Source organism: Nesoenas mayeri (assembly GCF_963082525.1).
Source record: "Nesoenas mayeri genome assembly, chromosome: 4".
NCBI classification, from domain to species: Eukaryota; Metazoa; Chordata; class Aves; order Columbiformes; family Columbidae; genus Nesoenas; species Nesoenas mayeri.
Window position 1 is genome coordinate 74,944,847 of NC_137540.1, and position 19,467 is coordinate 74,964,313.

Sequence of the window (19,467 nt, forward strand, 5' to 3'; positions counted from 1 at the left end):
TCCCCAGGGAGCCATGCAGGAGAAAGGCTCTGAGCCCTGGATCTGCATCAGAGCATCTACCAGCTGCCAAGCTCAGATGCTACCTGGGAAAGGGGAGGGTCCCCACCACCGGTCTGTCTAATGGTTCACAGAATCAGAGTCCCAGACTGGTTGTGGTTGAAGGGACCTCTGGAGATCATCCAGTCCAACCCACCTGCTCACGCAGGGTCACCAGAGCAGATCACACAGGGTCGTGTCCAGGCGGGTTTGAATGTCTCAGAGAAGGAGACTCCACAACCTCTCTGGGCAGCCTGGGCCAGGCTCTGGCACCTCAAAGTGAACAAGTTTCTCCTCATGTTCAGGTGGAACCTTTTGTGTTTCAGTCTGTGCCCGCTGCCCCTCATCCTGTCATTGGGCACCACTGGACAGAGTCTGGTCCATCCTCTTGACACCCACCCTGAGATATTGATCAGCATTGATAAGATCCCTCTCAGCTTCTCTTCTCCAGGCTGAACAGCCTCAGCTCTCTCAGTCTCTCCTCACCTGTGAAGGTGCTTTCACCCTGAGATTCACCAGCCGCAGCCATGCAAGGAAAAGCAGCACTGGGGTTTCATTGGGGCAGGTAGGAATTAAAACACACAATAAGGGCAAAATGCCCTTTTTGTGCAGGTGATAAAAAGAGGAAAAAGCTTCACCATATCCAGACCTATCTGCCAAAAGTAGGTGGGAAGACAAGAGGAAACGGCCTCAGGTTGCACCAGGGGAGGCTGAGGTTGGATCTGGGGAACAATTTCTTCCCCAAAGGGCTGTGGGGCATTGGAACAGGCTGCCCAGGGCAGTGCTGGAGTCACCATCCCTGGGGGGTTGGACAGACAGACATGAGGTTCTCAGGGGCACGGGGCAGTGCCAGGGGTGGGGAACAGTTTGAGTCCATGATCTTAAAGGTCTTTTCCAATCAAAATGGTTCTATAATTCTATTCTATGTAAGTGGCCAGTTGCTCAGTTCACATGCAGTGAAGATCACAAAGCACCAAAACAATAAAATGAGTTTTCCTAAATGCTGATATGATGCAATTGGGTACAAAGAAGAGGAATGGAAATGGTGGAAGAGGATTACAGACAGACCAGCAGCTACATAGTCACATCTTATCCAGCCAGATGATGTTAGCTCTTCCCAATACCATGTTTCTACACAATAATTCCACAGCCTTAGGACCAAAATGGCCAGGGTCAGGTCCAAAAATGCAATACTGGAGATTCCTCCTAGGGAATCCCAAATAAAGCCAGCACAGACCCCCAAACAGGCTGCCCAGAGAGACGGTGGCTGAACCATCCCTGGAGACATCCCAGGCCAGGCTGGACGGGGCTCTGAGCAACCTGAGCTGGTGAAGATGTCCCTGCTCAGGGCAGGGGTGGCACTGGGGGAGTTGGGAAGGTCCCTTCAACCCATTCTATGATTCTATGAAACCCCAGTATTTGTTATGAGCTCAGCAAGGGGAGAGATCCACAGGTTCCATATTGTCTCCCACAAGGACAGACAACACACAGATAGATGTACAAAACCTGTTTGGTGACACAAACCCCCCAAAAGGGCTCGCTCCAGCTCCCTTGCTCACCTCACTGAATATGGAAATGCTCCTTCTAAGCTCAGAACAGGAGCTCAGGCAAGTGATGCATCCGAACCATCCGTTACTGTGAAAATTTAGCTCATAAATACTTTGGTGTCGCGTCATTCTGCCCTGGCACCTCCTTTAAACTGCAGCTTATCGTCAGCCTTTCTGGGACCTGCCAACTTGGCTTTGGCACAGCCCTGTGAAACTCCAAAACGCAATGCAGAAATAATTCAGGGCATTTCAAGACGCAAATCATGATACAGATACAGAGACGTTCCATTCTCGGCAGACAGCTGGTGGTTTCGCTGGTGCAGCTGGATGGGCTGAGCACAAACAAGCTGGCACTGGGCAGTGAACGCAGCGTCATCGGTTACGTTCACAGAAATTGAGGGTGCTTTGGGGTGATTTCAGTGGATTTAAGGGACCTCTGGTCTTTGGCACGCTGGAATCTTTGGTATTGATGATTGGCTCCTTTATCTCATAGAATCCTTAAAAAAATAAGACACCTTGAATACAAGTATCTGCAATTCTTTTGGTACTGTTTCTTTAATTAAAATAATAGTTCAGGACAAAACAAATCATGGCGAAATCAAATTTGGAATAATTAAGAGACTTTACAAGCCTCAAATCTCAAGTAGTTTCTCTGCTGGTGATGGTTGCGCAGCACAGTAAGGACATACCGATCTTTCAGATCGCTGTAACTCCGCAGCCCTGCAGAGCATCACATTCAGCAGTGATGCTGAGATTTGGAAGGAAATATTCTGCCTTCCATTATTTTATTGCTCCATCACCTCACTGACAGCGCAGCTTTTAGTCTACTCGAGTTACCTCTAAGTTTGGCAGAGACCAAACCAGCCCCTCTTGCCCTCTCCAATTATTGTATAACCACATGGATTCTGTTGATTTCAGGAAGGAGAATTAACAAAGCATCCATTAGGCTATTAAAAAATATAAATATTCCTATGCAGGAAACATACTGACTCTCTAATTAATATATTAATAATCATTTACTTGGAACACTAATTACATGAATCACAGTGCTTGAATTTGATTTTGTAAAACAAAACCATCCAAAGCACAAAGGCCACAGGGTGGGGGTGTCTGAGGTCTTCAGACACACTCAGCTGGCTCTGACTTCAAAGGATGAATCAGAATCTGGTTGTTATCAGCAGAACTGGCCTGCACAACACCCGAGGTGACTTCGCCTTTCCCTGGAGGTGTTTCTGTCTCTTCGCTACAGAAAAATAAGGCGGCTTGGCCGCGGGCAAAATTTACAATCTATAAACCAAGCGAAACTATTTATATAGCAAAGCTTTTCTAAAATAACCCCTGGAAGTTCTCTCATTTCTAGAGTTTCAGTAGATATTTCAGTAAGAACAGAGAAACACAAAGTATTTTCTTTTTACTCCATCCTTCCAATGTTGGTACAGCAGAAAATCTCTGCAAACCTCACCCCTACACAACTATTATTCTGGGCTGTATTTGTCATTGCCACAAAATTATGCAGCTCCGTCAGTGCAGAGCAGGCCTGGAGAGTTCTGAGTGCAATCAACCCCAAATATACTTGACACAGGCATCAGAATCTGGAAACAATGAAAACTTTGGGTATAGTCACATGAGACTAAATGCCAAGATAAATTAACCATGTAAAAATTACTGATATTGCTGTGCAGAGTGCCCCAAGTTCTTGACCAGCGTCTGTTGTACAAATTCCATTTTATATCATCTTTAACAGAATAAAAAGCAAAACTTTTGATCAAGTCTTGCAGCTGATGCAGCTTCAAGCACCGTGAATGGCTGAGAGGGGTTCCCGTTTGGTTTAAATTATGCAGCTTATTCATGAAAAGGTTCAACTCCTGCTGTGTTTTTCTCACGCCACGGTTGGAGCGAGAGCTCGGCTGTCAGGCTGGAGGTTGATGAGGGAATTGCTCGCTTGGGCCAGCTCCGCAATGGAGACTCGTCCCCTCTGTTTGATGTACTGAGCCACGGCAGCCATCTCCTCCGGAGTGATGTAGATGAACTTCCCTCTGTCATCAATCACACCTACGGAGAGGAAAGAAAGGACCTTGAAGTCAGCACTTTGGCTGCTCTCACTTCCCGACACACATCAGTCACTTCTTTTGGAAGGGCCGTTCAAACTGCTGAGGCTGCGTTTCATATCTAGGGCAGGCGGAATGACGAGCGAGCAGCCGGGCTTTGATCTCCTCGCTGCTGCTGGGGCTTTGAGCCGGGCTACGACAACAACCAAGTGCCACGGTAAAACTCATTTTGTTCGAAGTAACACGTCCTTTTAGCTGCGTGTCGCTAGCTGGGACTACTGCTACTTCAGGTGCGTAGTTTTGGTGGCGAGGTTCTGCTGGAGCAGCAGGAGAGCCCAGGAGGCCAGAGCCCCACAGGGCCCAGCTCAGCTGTTCCAACTTACCCTCTGAAAGGGAATGAAGCTCAGTTTCTATATTTCAGTTGCTCCATCAAGATCAAGAACAGATCTCTCTGTTCTTAACACAGAAGCCCAGACTGGTTGAGGTTGAAGGGACCTCTGGAGATCATCCAGTCCAACCCACCTGCTCACGCAGGGTCACCAGAGCAGATCACACAGGGTCGTGTCCAGGCGGGTTTGAATGTCTCAGAGAAGGAGACTCCACAGCCTCTCTGGGCAGCCTGGGCCAGGCTCTGGCACCTCACAGGAAAGAAGTTTCTCCTCATATTCAGATGGAACCTCCTGTGTTTCAGTCTGTGCCCATCGCCCCTCACCCTGTCGCTGGGCACCACTGAAAGGAGTCTGGTCCATCCTCTGATACCCACCCTGGAGATAATTATCAGCATAAATAAGATCCCCTCTCAGCTTCTCTTCTCCAGGCTGAACAGCCCCAGCTCTCTCAGTCTCTCCTCATCAGAAAGATGCTCCAGACCCCTCAGCATCCTTATAGCTCTCTGCTGGACTCCCTCCAGTAATTCCTTGTCCAAACAAGGAATTTCAGGATCAAACGCAAGGCAAGGCCTCACTGACATGCCCTTCACAGACTGAGCCAGGCTGCACACAACCTCATGCTTTGACCTCTTTTAGATCATTTGAATGAGTAGCCACATGTACCCACCACGGGAGCTGCTTCCCAGCCATGACCATGACACCACGCCAGTAAATGTTTGCACTGGCACCTTCCTCTATTTCATCTTTGGAAAGAAACAGACTGCCCAGCAATAAAACCAGACTCGTTCAGACATGCGCAGGCTCTGCTTCTGTTCCAACTCCGATTGTGTGGGTACGTGGCCAGGAACGAGCACCTCACTCACCTTGTGCTGGTCCTGAGCTGTTGGGGATGTTCCCCCTTAACCTCTGTATAATGTATCATAGTAACAACCACATCCCATAGTGCTTTAAACCGTAGTTTCACGGCAGCTGAAGTAGGGATAATAAAAATAACTATTTATCAAGTCCTATTAGGATCTTCTACAGTTTAAAACAGAAACGACACAGAAATCTCTCTCCACCATAGCGAAGGCATTTTCTGCACCACCTATTCAGCAGCTGAACTAAAGTGCTGTTTGTGTTTTGGCTGTCACCTGTCAGCGTGCCATCTGCCATCAGGTCCTGGATTCTGTTAATTGCATCCTGTTCAGAAGGGAAAACGGAAAAAAACCTGATCAAAAGTGAGGCAAAAAACATTTCACACGTTCAGATACACTACAGACAGAGGTTTATGGTTAATTCCTCAGTGAGGGACACACATCAGCATTTCCACACAGGCGGATGCAGTAAACACATTCGTTTTAGAAGGGTGAAGCGAGCTTCTGCATTTTGAGGTGTTCAAATAATTTCCCTATCCCCAAAAGAGATTTGCCAAGTGTCAGTTTTACAAAAAGGGGGTGGTTATACACATCTTCCCAGGGAAATGCTGTGTAGTGTCAATGCAACACCAAGTTCCATGAAATACACTTGGGTGCTTCTCCAGAACCTGGTTACACTTAACCCATTCCAGAGCTTTTCCACTTAAGAGGAAACCTCTTTTACCAAGCCAAAGAACAACTTGTTGAATTTATTGCCAGGTTAAGTCTGTAGTTACTCCACACATGCTGTTCCACACATTAAGGCAATATCTAAGCTCTGTTTTCCACAGTTCCACCTCCCTCCTTTTCTTGCCTTTATGGGACTGCAGAAGCAAGTTTATATATTAGATTTCAAGCAGATAAATTCCCTTAACTGGCTCACTGCATGCTTAAATCAAATCCTGGCTTAAAAAAGTGAGGTAGGGGCATTGAAACTTGGATTTACAGCCACATAAGCTGCTGCAAAGAGGCACCTCGAGATCAGATTAGGTACTTTAAAATAACAAATAAAGCCCTGACTATTCTTTAGAGTCAAAACATAAAATGTTCAGAGAACAGAAAGAGGACAGAAGGGAATAAAAGGGACAGATAAGAGATATCACAGCACTTGACAGGCTCATATGGGCTGAGGTACAATACTCCTCAGTAATGCACCAGAAGATGCAAGTTCTTTAATGTTGTAAGAATACATAAGCAATTGGAGCAAAATGGCTCATCTATCGTCTGCAAACACAACAACATTGTCCAATTATGCAGGCAGCCTCTGAATTTGCTTCTAGCTCTGCTTTTGATTCCCAAGCACCCCAAATGTTGTTACTGGGTTTGCAAACGCTATATGATCTGTTAGCCAACAGGCCGCTGTGCAAGTGGCAGATTGAGCACTTCTCCCCAAAAACAACCTTGCAAACCAACAACACTTCACTGGCTGGATTATACTTTGATAAACGGCCACATTTTTAGGGCTGACTTTGCTGATCTTCACCAAACTCCAAGTAGTTTCAGTAGTGCTGAAACACTTGCATAGGTGTTACCCTTATTTACCCACTTTCTCTCCCGTTCTTTTTAAACTCATGGCTTGTACTTGCACCCCAAACGGGAGCACTTACCTGTGTTCTTAAACCCAAATGCGAAGCCAAGTCCTCCAGCTGGATTACCTTTGTTTTCTACGGAAATAAAAGGAGAGTTACAGGCAGTTGATGAATTATAGGGTTAGCACATTCCTTTCAAATTGAAAGTGCAGTTAATGGACAAAGTAGAACCTGTCATTCTAACTAATTTTTCCTAGTTAGTGCTTTTCTTTGATGAAAAACTCTAACTTAAGTTACTTAAGTTACTGAAGCCAGCACGTTCTGTGGAAAGACTGAATGCTCTGACCCACCTGGGTGAAGACTCAAATGAATTTGTCAGAGTTTATTCTGCACGTTATGGGACAGGATGAGCACAAGCGCAACAAACAGGCTCAGATCCCCCTGTCACCCCAGTTCATCAGCTGCTATCTCTAATTTCCAGGACGCTCCAGCAAGATCCCTTTTTGTCTGAGAGATGTTGCAAAACGCGTTTGAAAACGATCAGTGGGGTGTATCAGTGCATCCATAAAAATCCAGACAAGACTGGCAGCTTTTACTAATGTAATGTGTATTTTACTAATGTAATGTGTATTAATGGCATAATAACCTTCCTAAGCAAGCGAACACCTTATTAAAGCTTTCAGTGCTGGAACTGCTCCGCTATCAGGCAGCACAGGGATATCTGAGAACAACGGCAGGAGCAGGAACTGCAGATTTTCATTTGGCTTTTGAAAGAGGTTCTTCCTGTGGCCTTTCTCACTCAGGACAGAGTCACCAGTGCTCACATCTGGTTTTATGCTCCTCTGGAGCTGCAGAGAATTACAGAGAAAACACCTGGTGTGCTCGGCTGGAGCTGCTCGGTTCCTGTTTTCTTCTCTGCTAAAGTCTTGGAAACTCCTTTGTTTAGATGCAGTAAATGATGTGCCGGTTATAAGGAATTGGGAATTTTTTATAAACTTTTGAAAACAGTTAATATTCTGACTACATTCCTAAGAGCCGTATGTCTATGGCCACATTTACATTACAGATGTAATACTTCAAACAATAAATAAATACATTTGTTGCTGTACACTGGAAGGACACTGAAGAAATAAAGTGAGGCTGAAACAGATGAATCTTTTTCATTAATAAAATCAGACCAAAAATAACAAAGCCACATACGGACTTAGCAGTCGTGAAGTTCGATGCAGCCAAGCTAGAGAACTGAATACCATGGACTGAACGCATGGAACTGGAACCAGTCCATGGAATTCAGTTCTCAGAGCTGGGAACTGCCAAGATTCGTCACATCTTCTTTTAAAAGAATGGAAGGGGGGGGTTGCAAAGCCACATAAACAAGGAAAACAGGATTTAAACCTTCACTTCGAGATATTCACCCTCCACGACCAAGTTTACTGCAGGTTTTCCAAGAAGAGCCCAGGGGGTGGGGTGGAATTAGGCTGCGCTCCCCACACACTGAAATAAATGACACCGCGAGGTCCCGAGCCAGCAAAACACATCCCACGTGCTTCATGTTTTAGGGACAGGCTTAATGTTCATCGAGCCACATATACATGTCTATACTTTACTGAATTCATTTAATTTTAGGTAGGATTCTGCTGCTGAAATGGGATGAAACAGAGCAAGAGCTCCCAGGATTAAGACAAGTTGGACTTTTGTTTTCCTTATCTTGCATCATTTTTCTTAAAGAAAATAAACCAGGAAGGGCTAAAGCCTCTGAATCCTTCGCTATCCCTTCCAACCTTAATGAAAGCGGAGTTTGCTGTTTCAATTCACAGGCTGTAATTCGGAAGCACCCAACTATACATGGAACAGTTTGACAGAAAAATTCCAGGCTCCTATTTCCCTGAGTTTTGGAGAAAAAACCCATTTCAAACAAGCCCATGAGGCAAAGCTGCAGAAAAGAGGCTGCATTTTACTTCTAACACCCTTAGGAATGAGCTCCCCCCAGCCAATTATACCAGTAACATCAGTTATTCAACACAAGAGCTAAATTCAATTTTGTATTTTTAAAATGCTGTTTGCTCCTTTCATGTGTAAGTTTTTCAGACAGCTACTAGAAGCTTAGCACGGCTTCTTGATATAAGTCAGTGGATTTCTGTGAACAGAACAGAATATGAGGGCTATATGTAATCTATACATTAAGCATACTTTCAAGATTAAAATAAAAATACTAAAACTTGTAAAAGAAAGCAATGCCCCAGTTCTGCAACTCTACATAGCAAATCAGGTGTTGAAGCGCTTCGGAATTAGGTTTTCAGCCTGTGATTAATTTCTATGATGTCAAGTTGAAGTGATTAATATAAAACTATACATATGTGCTTCAACACTGAATGAGGAGCTTGTGATTAATCTGTTGGGTCCATCGCAGCCACCGGGGTGACGTGCAGAACCAGCCCCTACTGCGTTATCCCTTGGAAACCCTCCCAATTTTAGCGGAGGATCCCAAGGGACATTGAAATATCCCACTGTTCTACCTACTGTTGGTCTTAACAGATGTGACCACTTCAAAGTTCCCCTCCCTTCCAAAGAAATCTCTCTGGCTTCTGCGGAAAACGCAACATTGAAATTGCCACATGGCTGCAAAATTAATTTTGCTGACTAATGAAGGCTCTCACTCCCACACTAAACGTTGTCAGATAAAAATCCAGTTTCCAGTAAAGGAGGAAAGGGGATTAATTAGGACAAAAGATTTTCATCCAGTGAGACTTGGACAGGCTGGAGAGTTGTGCAGGGAAAGATTTAATGAAATATAACAAGGGCAAGTGTAGAGTCTTGAATCTGGGCAGGAACAACCCCAGGTTCCAGTACAAGTTGGGGAATGACCTATTAGAGAGCAGCGTAGGGGAAAGGGAGCTGGGGGTCCTGGGGACAGCAGGGTGACCATGAGCCAGCACTGGGCCCTTGTGGCCAGGAAGCCAATGGTACCTGGGGTGGGTTAGAAGGGGGTGGTCAGTAGGCCAGAGAGGTTCTCCTGCCCCTCTGCTCTGCCCTGGGGAGACCACACCTGGAATATTGTGTCCAGTTGTGGCCCCTCAGTTCCAGCAGGACAGGGAACTGCTGCAGAGAGTCCAGCGCAGCCACCAAGATGCTGAAGGGAGTGGAGCATCTCCCGTGTGAGGAAAGGCTGAGGGAGCTGGGGCTCTGGAGCTGGACAAGAGGACACTGAGGGGTGACCTCATTCATGGTTACAGATATATAAAGGGTGAGTGTCAGGAGGATGGAGCCAGGCTCTTCTCGGTGACAACCAATGGTAGGACCAGGGGCAATGGGTTCAAACTGGAACACAAAAGGTTCTACTTGAATTTGAGAAGAAACTTGTTCCCGGTGAGGGTGTCAGAGCCTGGCCCAGGCTGCCCAGGGGGTTGTGGAGTCTCCTTCTGTGCAGACATTCCAACCCGCCTGGACACCTTCCTGTGTAACCTCATCTGGGTGTTCCTGCTCCATGGGGGGATTGCACTGGATGAGCTTTCCAGGTCCCTTCAACCCCTGACACTCTGGGATTCTGTGAAATGCATTTGTATTTTTGATATACTGTTAGTGGAGAAAGAAACAGATCAAAAGTGGAAATCCTCACAAACACACGGCAGTTTTAAATAACCAACCCCACAATAATATGAAAGGGCGACTAACGCACCCCATTAAAAACAAGTTATCTCCTTAAACATCCCTCCCAAACATTACGACAACACTGGGAATTGCACGGATGAAAATAGGAAAAGAAACTGTAGGAAAAGTCTGTAGGAAAATGCCTGCTGAACTGAGATGTAGAGATTGGTTTTCTAAGTCAGTAATTGATGTTCACAAACAAAAACGCCTGAAAATCCTAAATCCCCATCACCAGCAAACGTCGCTGTTCATAAACAGGTGCAGAGTTTGTAACATCTACCCATAGGAAAGAGGAGAAGAGCTACAATCCTGCCCCAAAAAGCCAAGACGCAGCTATAATTACAAACCATTTTAACAATGACACGCTCATGCATGGTTAATTAAATAATGCAGACTTCTTCTATGGTATCACTTTTGTTGCTTGTTGAATATTTAAGTAAATCAAAGAGGAAGCAAAGATTTCACTTCTTTCTGCAACTCAGCTTATTGACAAAGATATTTTACAAGTATGGAAGGAGGAGCGAGACCTGCGGTCGCTTACCTTAACGTATTCCAGAAATTCCAGCAGAAAGCTGCGAGACTGCATACAACAAGGAAAACAATTGTTATTTCAAACTCATTAAATGCATCACGAACTTGCTGAGTACAAATATTATTTACGATAGATATTTTCTAAGACAGAATATAGCTCAAGCACAATTTGTGTTCAGGTGTTTTCTGAAAGGATGTCTTTGAATGTTTTATTCTCTCATCAAACATACCCTGAAATAACCACATCTGGGTGCGTTGTGTGTTAAGTTACATGTGTACACGAGGGGCATTTTGTCCAGAGGTGAAGTGCAATTCGGGTGAAATCTCCTGCAGATGGCCAAGGGCACACACAGCTGTGCGACACAGGTCGGGGCTCAGGCTGTTTTCAAAGCTACGCACCCAAAATCCAGCATTTTAATATCAGCAGCTCCATTTTCAAAGGAAATACAAACTATGTACACTAAAGTGAACAGGAGATCAAGTTCCTCTGCAATCCTGCCAATCAATCAGCCTTAATTAAATGTTTAATTCTGCGCTCAGGATGTTAATTTTCAGCAGGAGGCTGGGCACGCCAGCCTCAACAACACAAGGCACCAGGATACTAAAATGCTTCTGTCTCCAAATCACAGTATCACAGTATGTTTGGGATTGGAAGGGACCTCAAAAGATCATCCAGTCCAATCCCCCTGCTGGAGCAGGAACACCTGGGTGAGGTCGCACAGGAACATGTCCAGGCGGGTTGGAATGTCTGCAGAGAAGGAGACTCCACAACCTCCCTGGGCAGCCTGTTCCAGGCTCTGCCACCCTCACCATGAACAAGTTTTTTCTCAAATTTAAGTGGAACCTCTTGTGTTCCAGCTTGATCCCATTACCCCTTGTCCTATCATTGTTTGCCACCGAGAAGAGCCTGGCTCCATCCTCGTGGCACTCACCCTTTATATATTTATAAACATTAATAAGGTCACCCTTCAGTCTCCTCTTCTCCAAACTAAAGAGCCCCAGCTCCCTCAGCCTTTCCTCATAAGGGAGATGCTCCACTCGCTTAATCATCTTCGTTGCCCTGCGCTGGACCCTCTCCAGGAGTTCCCTGTCCTGCTGGAACTGAGGGGCCCAGAACTGGACACAATATTCCAGATGTGGTCTCCCCAGGGCAGAGCAGAGGGGAAGGAGGACCTCTCTCGATCTACTGACCACCCCCCTTGTAATACACCCCAGGATGCCATTGGCCTTCCTGGCCACAAGGGCCCAGTGCTGGCTCACGGTCATCCTGTTGTCCCCAGGACCCCCAGGTCCCTTTCCCCTACACTGCTCTCTAATATGTAATTTCCCAACCTATACTGGAACCTGGGGTTGTTCCTGCCCAGATGCAGGACTCTACACTTGCCCTTGTTAAATTTCATTAGGTTAATTCCCGCCCAACTCTCCATCCTGTCCAGGTCTCTGATGGCAGCACAGCTTCCAGTGTCACCACTCCTCCCAGCTTAGTGTCATCAGCAAACTTGCTGATAGTGCACTCTATTCCCTCGTCTAAATCGTTAATGAATATATTGAATAATATTGGCCCCAGTACTGACCCCTGAGGCACTGCACTAGATACTGGCCTCCAACGATGTACCTTGGACTGCTTCTGAAGATGACTTTCAAATCATCTGTTATTAAAGTATTATCTCTCTACTCCTACCACAGATACGTTTTGTTGAGAACCGGGCAACGTCAACTGCCTGCCAGGCTTTTTTTTTGCATGAGGAGCACCCTTCTCTGTTCCTACTTATAGAAAGATTAATTTTTCCTTGACAGACAGCTGCAGGAACATAGAAAATAAACATTCTAGCTTTAAGGACATTCTAAAGTGGAATAATTCAATCTGATCTTCTAACAGGCCAGGCACACATTTTTGAAGGAATTTCCAATAGTAAGTATGCGTTTTGTCGTTCTTAGGAAATTCCCCATCACCAGACAGAACTTCTCTTGGCGTTAATCCTGGCACGATGGAGGGATTTCTCTCAGTGGGAACGGTCCGTAGTGAGAACTTGTGATTAATGCCAAGCGGTGTTGGCTTATTACAAGCTCCTCAGCCCAAAACCGCTCTCAGTCACGCTAAGGACAAATCCATTCTATTCAACAGGGTCCTATTAGCTGAGGAGTAAACGCAGACTGAAAAAATACTTATTGTGGAATGCACCGGACAGCTCAAATTTGGCAGCTACGACCCAAGAGTAATTTCTGCATTTGACAGCAATTAAAACGAGTCTCATAGGTTTTCAGCAGCCAGAAGAAGAACGCTGCCTCCCACAATGGGGGAACTCTTTCGTGTTTGCTGTGATATTATGTCAAGCAGGACATTTCAAGTGGCATCCCCAGCAGTGTGTCTGCAGGCAGCCGCAGGAGCAGCACGTTAGGAGGTTATGCAGAGTTTTAAATACTATCGACCATAGGAATAATTTGCAACACTGAATGCAGAGTTTTCCAGCCCACAAGAACCCGTTGTTGTGTCCTGTGAGTTCTCTTAGCAAAAGCCTTTTAAGAGACGAGCTTGGTTTTTTATTTGATTTCACAGCAGCTCCGTTTGTCTAGAAAATAAAACCAAAACCAAGCAATTTTTGCACTAGCAAACTCCAAATTTTAGGCTTGCTTTCCTCTGGTCCATTGTACATGGGTCAGGCAGAGCTGATGACAGCAAAAGATTATCTGAATTCCAGAAGGAGTTTATTTCAGTCCTTAGATGAAGGGATAACTAATTTCCAGCAATATGCAGATGCCTCTGCACTCTTGTAGGAGTCTGGGATGAGGAACCGTAGCGTTCCCCAGGAAATACTGCAGGTTAACCTGTGCCACAGACACAATTTAGCCTTTACAAGCAAAAATATTTGGCTGACTCCTGCTTTCAAGTTTATTTTACATGGGACAGAATGGAATAAGGCCAACTTGAGTCTAACAAAGAGAAAGGAAGCTGCAGCACCAGCCCAGCACACGTACCTCTTCCTCTGTCATTGATTCTTCAACCCCTTCCTCTTCAACTACAAAACTCTCCTTCAGCTTCAGGTACTCTTCATACTCTCTCTTCTCCTCTTCTTCCTTTGCCTTCCTTTTTTCCTCTTCCTGGACAGAAAAGATGACAAGTGGTCAGTTTGCTCCTCTCCTACATCAGGTTTCGTTTTAAGTAAAGTAGCATCTTCCGTCAGGTTTTACTAGGACAGACAGCACATAAAACGTTTCTAAAAATGAGTCTAAGTTCTCCCTTGATGGCATCATTAATTTCACAAGGGAGTAACCACCTCACACGGCAGCGTGAGCCTGCACACAATGCACCAAGCTGGTTCTTAGCAGATCTGACCCAGGGGAGAAAACCTCTCTTATATAGCAACCTGCTCTTTGAATTTGCATGAATATGTTTCTCCTGCGGGTCCCGTGACAGGAAGTCCCTGCTTCAAACTGCACTTTGATGCAACAGCCACATTTTGGGTAACTGGCCCCAGTTCTGGTCTGCCACATGCTGGTGTGCACTGGGAGTGATCATGAAGACTGGAGTTTAACTGGTATCCGTCTGTGCGTGGCCTGTAAAAGAGTTCACTAAAATCTCTTTCATATCACATACAGGCAAACTATGGCTACATGGAATGTAAGGAACTGTATGAATAGGCACAGAAGACAAGGTATGACTGTATTAAAAAAATGGGTTTTTTACATGTTTTATTGTTAACTAAAACCTCCAGGCTCTGCTTTAGTTATTTGCAATAAAAATTAAATATTACCTACCAGAATGTTAGTCTTAAAAAAATAATAGTGCCAACCCAGGAGACTCCAAGCACAACATGAGTGGAATCACAGAATCATTTCGGTTGGAAAAGATGCTCAGGATCATCAAATTCAACCATAACCACACTCCAGCACTGAACCATGTCCCTGAGAACCTCATTTAAACGCCTTTTCAACCCCTCCAGGGATGGTGACTCCAGCACTGCCCTGGGCAGCCTGTCCCAATGCCCAAAAACCCTCTCCGGGAAGAACTTTGTGCTAATAAATGGTGATGTATACGAAGTGATGTAGAATCATCACACATTCACAAAGCAAAACTGTGATTAAAAGCTTTGGAATGTGACAGATTACTTAAAAAAAAAAAAACATTTCAAATAAGACCAGATTTTTAATGGGAGCTCATCGATTTGCAGCTTTCCAGGATTTGCTTTTAAAATCTGTTTAGCTCTTTCTAAACCACTTTACACGTGTAACTTCACCCAGAAGAAAAATGTTTCCTTACACAACGGTTTCTTCCGCAGATTAATTTGTGTTGGTACAATGAGATTCCATTTTGACCGGCCTCTTGTTGCTGTCACATTGCAAAGGCTTGATTAAAACTTCAAAAGATGAGTTCTTCAAATTGCGGTGACAATCTCTGGGCATTCCTTTACTATTAGCACAGGAACTGATCTCTTAAAGAACAATTATATCGATTTCTAAACGCTTGCCATGCTACATCTTTCACACTAATATGGTAATTGCTTCCTTAAGTGGCTGCAAAGCAAACACTTGTTCCATTAAAACAGGAAGAGATAGCAACATTAAGTATATTGAAAAATGTCCATATTAAAAAAGATGCCATGTATGGTCAAAACCAGCAATGGTTGTGGGAGGGTCGCTCTTCAATAAAAACTGAACAGCAAGTGTGTTTGGTTCCAATTGTATTTAATCGAACTCCCATAAAGTCACAAGAAGAAATGCTACCAACACGAGGAAAACAGGACTGAAAGGATCTTACTGTTTGTGCAAAGTCAAAACCATTTTATAAAACACTAGAGATCTGAGGAAGCTCTTGAGACAAAACAAGACCATGTCCTACGCCATTCATCACTGTAACCATCATTAGCAAAAGCCCAACAGCAGATTTTTTCCTTAGAAGAGCTACAGGTGCCAACAACAACGTAAGCCTATTTCATTTGGAAGTGGCAGCGCTTGTTCCTTTCTTGTAAAGGCATTACATTAAATCCTGTCGGAAATACAAGACTAAGGTTCTTTGCCTGGTCTATTACAGAGGTTGAAATGCAAAAGGATTTGAAATGAGGAAAAATAATAACCACAAAACCTGGAAACTGCAGATGATTCTAAACAAAAAAATAATCACAAGACTGTGTCCCATTTATAACCGAGGGCAACAATAACTAAGAAATATTTTCCTGTTTCTGGAACATCTAACAACAAATGAAGAACCTCGTTCCTGTCCTCCTTATCTACCCAAAGAACAGGACCTTCAATTTTACCAAAGCCCAGCAGCCCGTTACTATCAGTACTTCTATTTCCAACATGTGCAGAAAAGCATCTCTGCTGTGAGACTGGCAAAGCACTCGCTACCAGTCCCTCTTTTGTGGTCTCCTTAAATCAGGAGTTAATTTTCCAGATCCTAAACTTTGATGCTATGATCAGCAGAGCATTTCCAAGCGGTCTGAGCCATTGCTTTGGTAGTTAAAGCACATCAGCCCTCAAAGCCTCATGTTTTATGGTGGTTGTAGCCTCTTCCATAATACTAAGTATTTCCAGATGCTTTTTCATCCCATAACTAAAAATCCCAGCCACTTCCTGCACAGTCTCACAGGCTTTACTACCCAAATTCACCTACAATTCAATCTGTAGAATAAAGAAAGTTTTAGCCAAATTGTAAACTGGTTCAAAGCCAAGAGGAGAGATGAATGAAACTGAGCGCAGCGCTTGCTTCGTTCAAGTCACACCGGGGGCACTCAGCTCAAATAGAAATGTGAAAAACCTCACATTTTGGTTAGTCAGGCTTCTTTGCCCTCCCCCCATTCTGATCTCATTAACTGCTGTGGAGTTCAGTGGTAAAACATGTGGCTCGGAGGAGCGATACCAGCTGGGCCACCTCCCTTCATGGGTGGGGTGGTGGGGAAATCCCAGCAGGGTGGAAATTTGGCAACTGCAGATGCTCACCTTCAGCCGCTTGCCTTTTTTGCCTTTTTCATCTTTTTGAAGCAGGTTTGCTTCTCTTCTCACCCACCTAAATGTTACCCAAACTGAGGGCTTGCTATAGTGCAAAGGATTTTTTAACATCAGTTTACTATTCTGCATGTGAGAATAAACTCTCCCACTTTGATCATGTCTTTACTGGGGGGAAAAAACCCCAACACACTAATCACTCAGACCTTTCTCTCTTCACTTCTTTTTCTGACAAAAAGTCCACATTATCACTGCTGGATGAGTCTCATGTGTTGCTTTGTGTAGCAGACAAGATTCCAGAGCTCTGTGCTGCCTAGGTGTCTCCAGCACTCTGGGAAACACTTTCTAACACCCTCACTTACCCCTTCCTATTAATTATAGAATCACTTTGGTTCCAAGAGACCCTCAGGATCATCAAGTCCAACCATAACCCAACTCTGGCACTACCCCATGTCCCTGAGAACCTCATCTCTCTGTATTTTAAACCCCTCCAGGGATGGTGACTCCAGCACTGCCCTGGGCAGCCTGTTCCAATGCCCAACAACCCTTTCCATTATGATTTTTTTCCTAATATCCAATCTAAACCTCCTCTGGTGAAACTTGAGGCCATTTCCCCTCGTCCTATCACTTGCTACTTGGGAAAAGAGACCAACACCCTCCATGCTGCCAGCTCCTTTCACATAGTTGTGGACAGCGAGAAGGTTCAGCCTCCTGATCTCCACGATGAACAGCCCCAATTTCCTCAACCGCTCTTCATAAGATCTGTGATAATATCTCCAATCTGGTCAGCACCCCCTTCCCACTGCACCCAGTCCCAGTCCTGCCACTGCTCTCCAGGCTCCCCCCATCCCACCGAGGCCCTGGATTTGCTCTAAGGCTCCTTTCAGCTCATCACCTTCTGTTTTGGCCTCTTACCTTGATCCCAACAATTATTTCCACGACATTAAAAACATTCGTTGTGCCAACCGCGCCAAAACTCCATCTGTACCCGGTGAAACCCACAGCGTCCTGAACACTTTCAGGCTTCCAGCTGAAAGCAAAGCTTGACTCTTGGGATCACAAATCCTTCTGGAGTTTGGGACGCTGCTTGAGGAACTGCACCGTTCTGGTTGACAGATTACAGCCTTTGAAGGTTTATTTTAGCAAACGGGGAGGACTGTATCGTCCAGCAAGATATTGAGCCACCGTTTCTAGCTTTCACTGCAGTAACCCATTTAAAGTGACACTGAGTCTAAGTGATATTGGCCTGCAGAGTAAGTAGCTTTTCCGAGGGCTTTGCCTAAGCAGCTTTCCCCAAGAGGAAAGTGCTCGTTGTGCGTGGGCCAACTCTGCCCCAAATCGGGTAAAAAACCAACTTGCTGACAAACAAATCATTTCCAGGCGGCTTATCCGAGTGCTAAGTGGAAGAGATCTCATTGCTAGGGAGGAAGGCAAAGCAAACCCTGGACTCTCTTCAGCCACCACCTCCTACCAGTCGTTCCTGGTTTGTGGCTGCTTCCTTAATGTGCAGAATGAGGAAGAACAAACCAGTTCCTATGCCAAACGCTTTGAGGTTCATGGACCAAATAGACCTTGGATAACATCCAGTTTTCATGCTGTTAGTGCAGGTTCTGCAGGAAGCAAAAAGGAACTTTGATCATTTAGCATAGCGCAGATGGATCTGTAGGATTCCTCCCCAGTACCTCAGGGTTTAGACACGAAATTTAAAAAAATACCTTCAGAAAGAGAGAAAACGTGTTTCTTACCAGTCCTTATCCCCTCAAAACCAGAGTAGAAAGAGTACACTTGAAGGCTGATGCTTAAACTGAAACTATAATATGTAGTAGCCACCACCAGCCTCCAGAAACGCACTGTTTATGTATAACTAGCGGATATAAATGTCAAACAGATCATGAAAAGCTCTGCTGAGGGGCACACAAATCATAACGTTCACATAACGCTACACGTAATGCAATAACTCCATGATCAAACACTTGGTGCCTCTTCTTACATGATCAAATATTAAATCAAAGCATCTAAACTGCAGGGGTCTTAGTTCTCAAAAGCTTCAACAGGATCCCCAGGATCACAAGCAAATCCTCCATTTCTATAGCTCTAAACATGCAGATCATTTTTATTTAGGCACTTAAACGCAAAACTGAAAGCCTAAAGGAAATTGCCCCGGTTTGGAAAATCTGGGGACAGCTGTAGCTGAACAATATAGATCTTGTTTTAACGTGAAAGTGAATAAACACCAGTCCGCACTCCTTTTATTTCTGGAGCAATCTGCAAGGTTTTGTATGAAGACGCTGTCTTGCAACATCAGAGGAAGTTCGCTCTCATTGATAAGGTGGCGGTTGGTAAACCATCTCACCACTAAAAAACTCCAAGAGTGAAAGGGAAATCCCCGGGGTAAAGCGGCGCTGAAGCAAATGCCAATTGTAAAGGAGCTTCCTCACCCGCAGAGCCAATCAGGTCAGCAGAACGCTGGAAAGGAAACTTGAATTTAAAAATATATGAGCTGGTTTGCAACACTGGAGCCAAGGGGCAACCACGTTTTATTTGTATGCGCATACAAATCTATTTAAATAGAACCAGGGGGTTATTTTTCATAAGAATATGCAAGATTTTAGCCCCAATAACTCCCATAAAGGTAAAGTTCCTGCTTTTACTACAGCGCTGGGTATACTTGCCCCAAAATAATTGGAAAGAAATATCCATTTGCCTATAAAACAAGGTGGGTTTTCATCTGACTCGAGAATTCAGTATTTCCACTAGACTCTATATCTCAGGGTGTGAAAGGGTTAACAGTCCTTATCAAAGATCAACACTGGGGAATTTCTAGAAGATCTGCACACTGCAACATGTTGTTTCTCTCCTCCTGAATTTCTTTGGTTTCCCTCATCATCTGACAAAACTTT

The 19,467-nt window shown here is 44.7% G+C and overlaps 1 protein-coding gene across 2 annotated transcripts in view; it reads right to left on the minus strand.

Moving 5' to 3' along the window:
- Positions 1-2,114: 2,114 nt before the first annotated feature.
- Positions 2,115-19,467, minus strand: part of DDRGK1 (DDRGK domain containing 1) — a 39,628-nt gene continuing 22,275 nt past the window's right edge. The window contains exons 5-9 of one of the 2 annotated variants that reach the window (XM_080343618.1): positions 13,601-13,723; positions 10,635-10,673; positions 6,524-6,580; positions 5,154-5,202; positions 2,115-3,635 (exon numbers count right to left, since the gene is read on the minus strand). In XM_080343618.1, coding sequence (XP_080199744.1) covers positions 3,463-3,635; positions 5,154-5,202; positions 6,524-6,580; positions 10,635-10,673; positions 13,601-13,723 — 441 coding nt within the window. In that variant the 3' untranslated portion in view covers positions 2,115-3,462. The remainder of the gene's footprint in view (positions 3,636-5,153; positions 5,203-6,523; positions 6,581-10,634; positions 10,674-13,600; positions 13,724-19,467) is intronic. The other variant, XM_080343619.1, reaches the window with a different exon arrangement.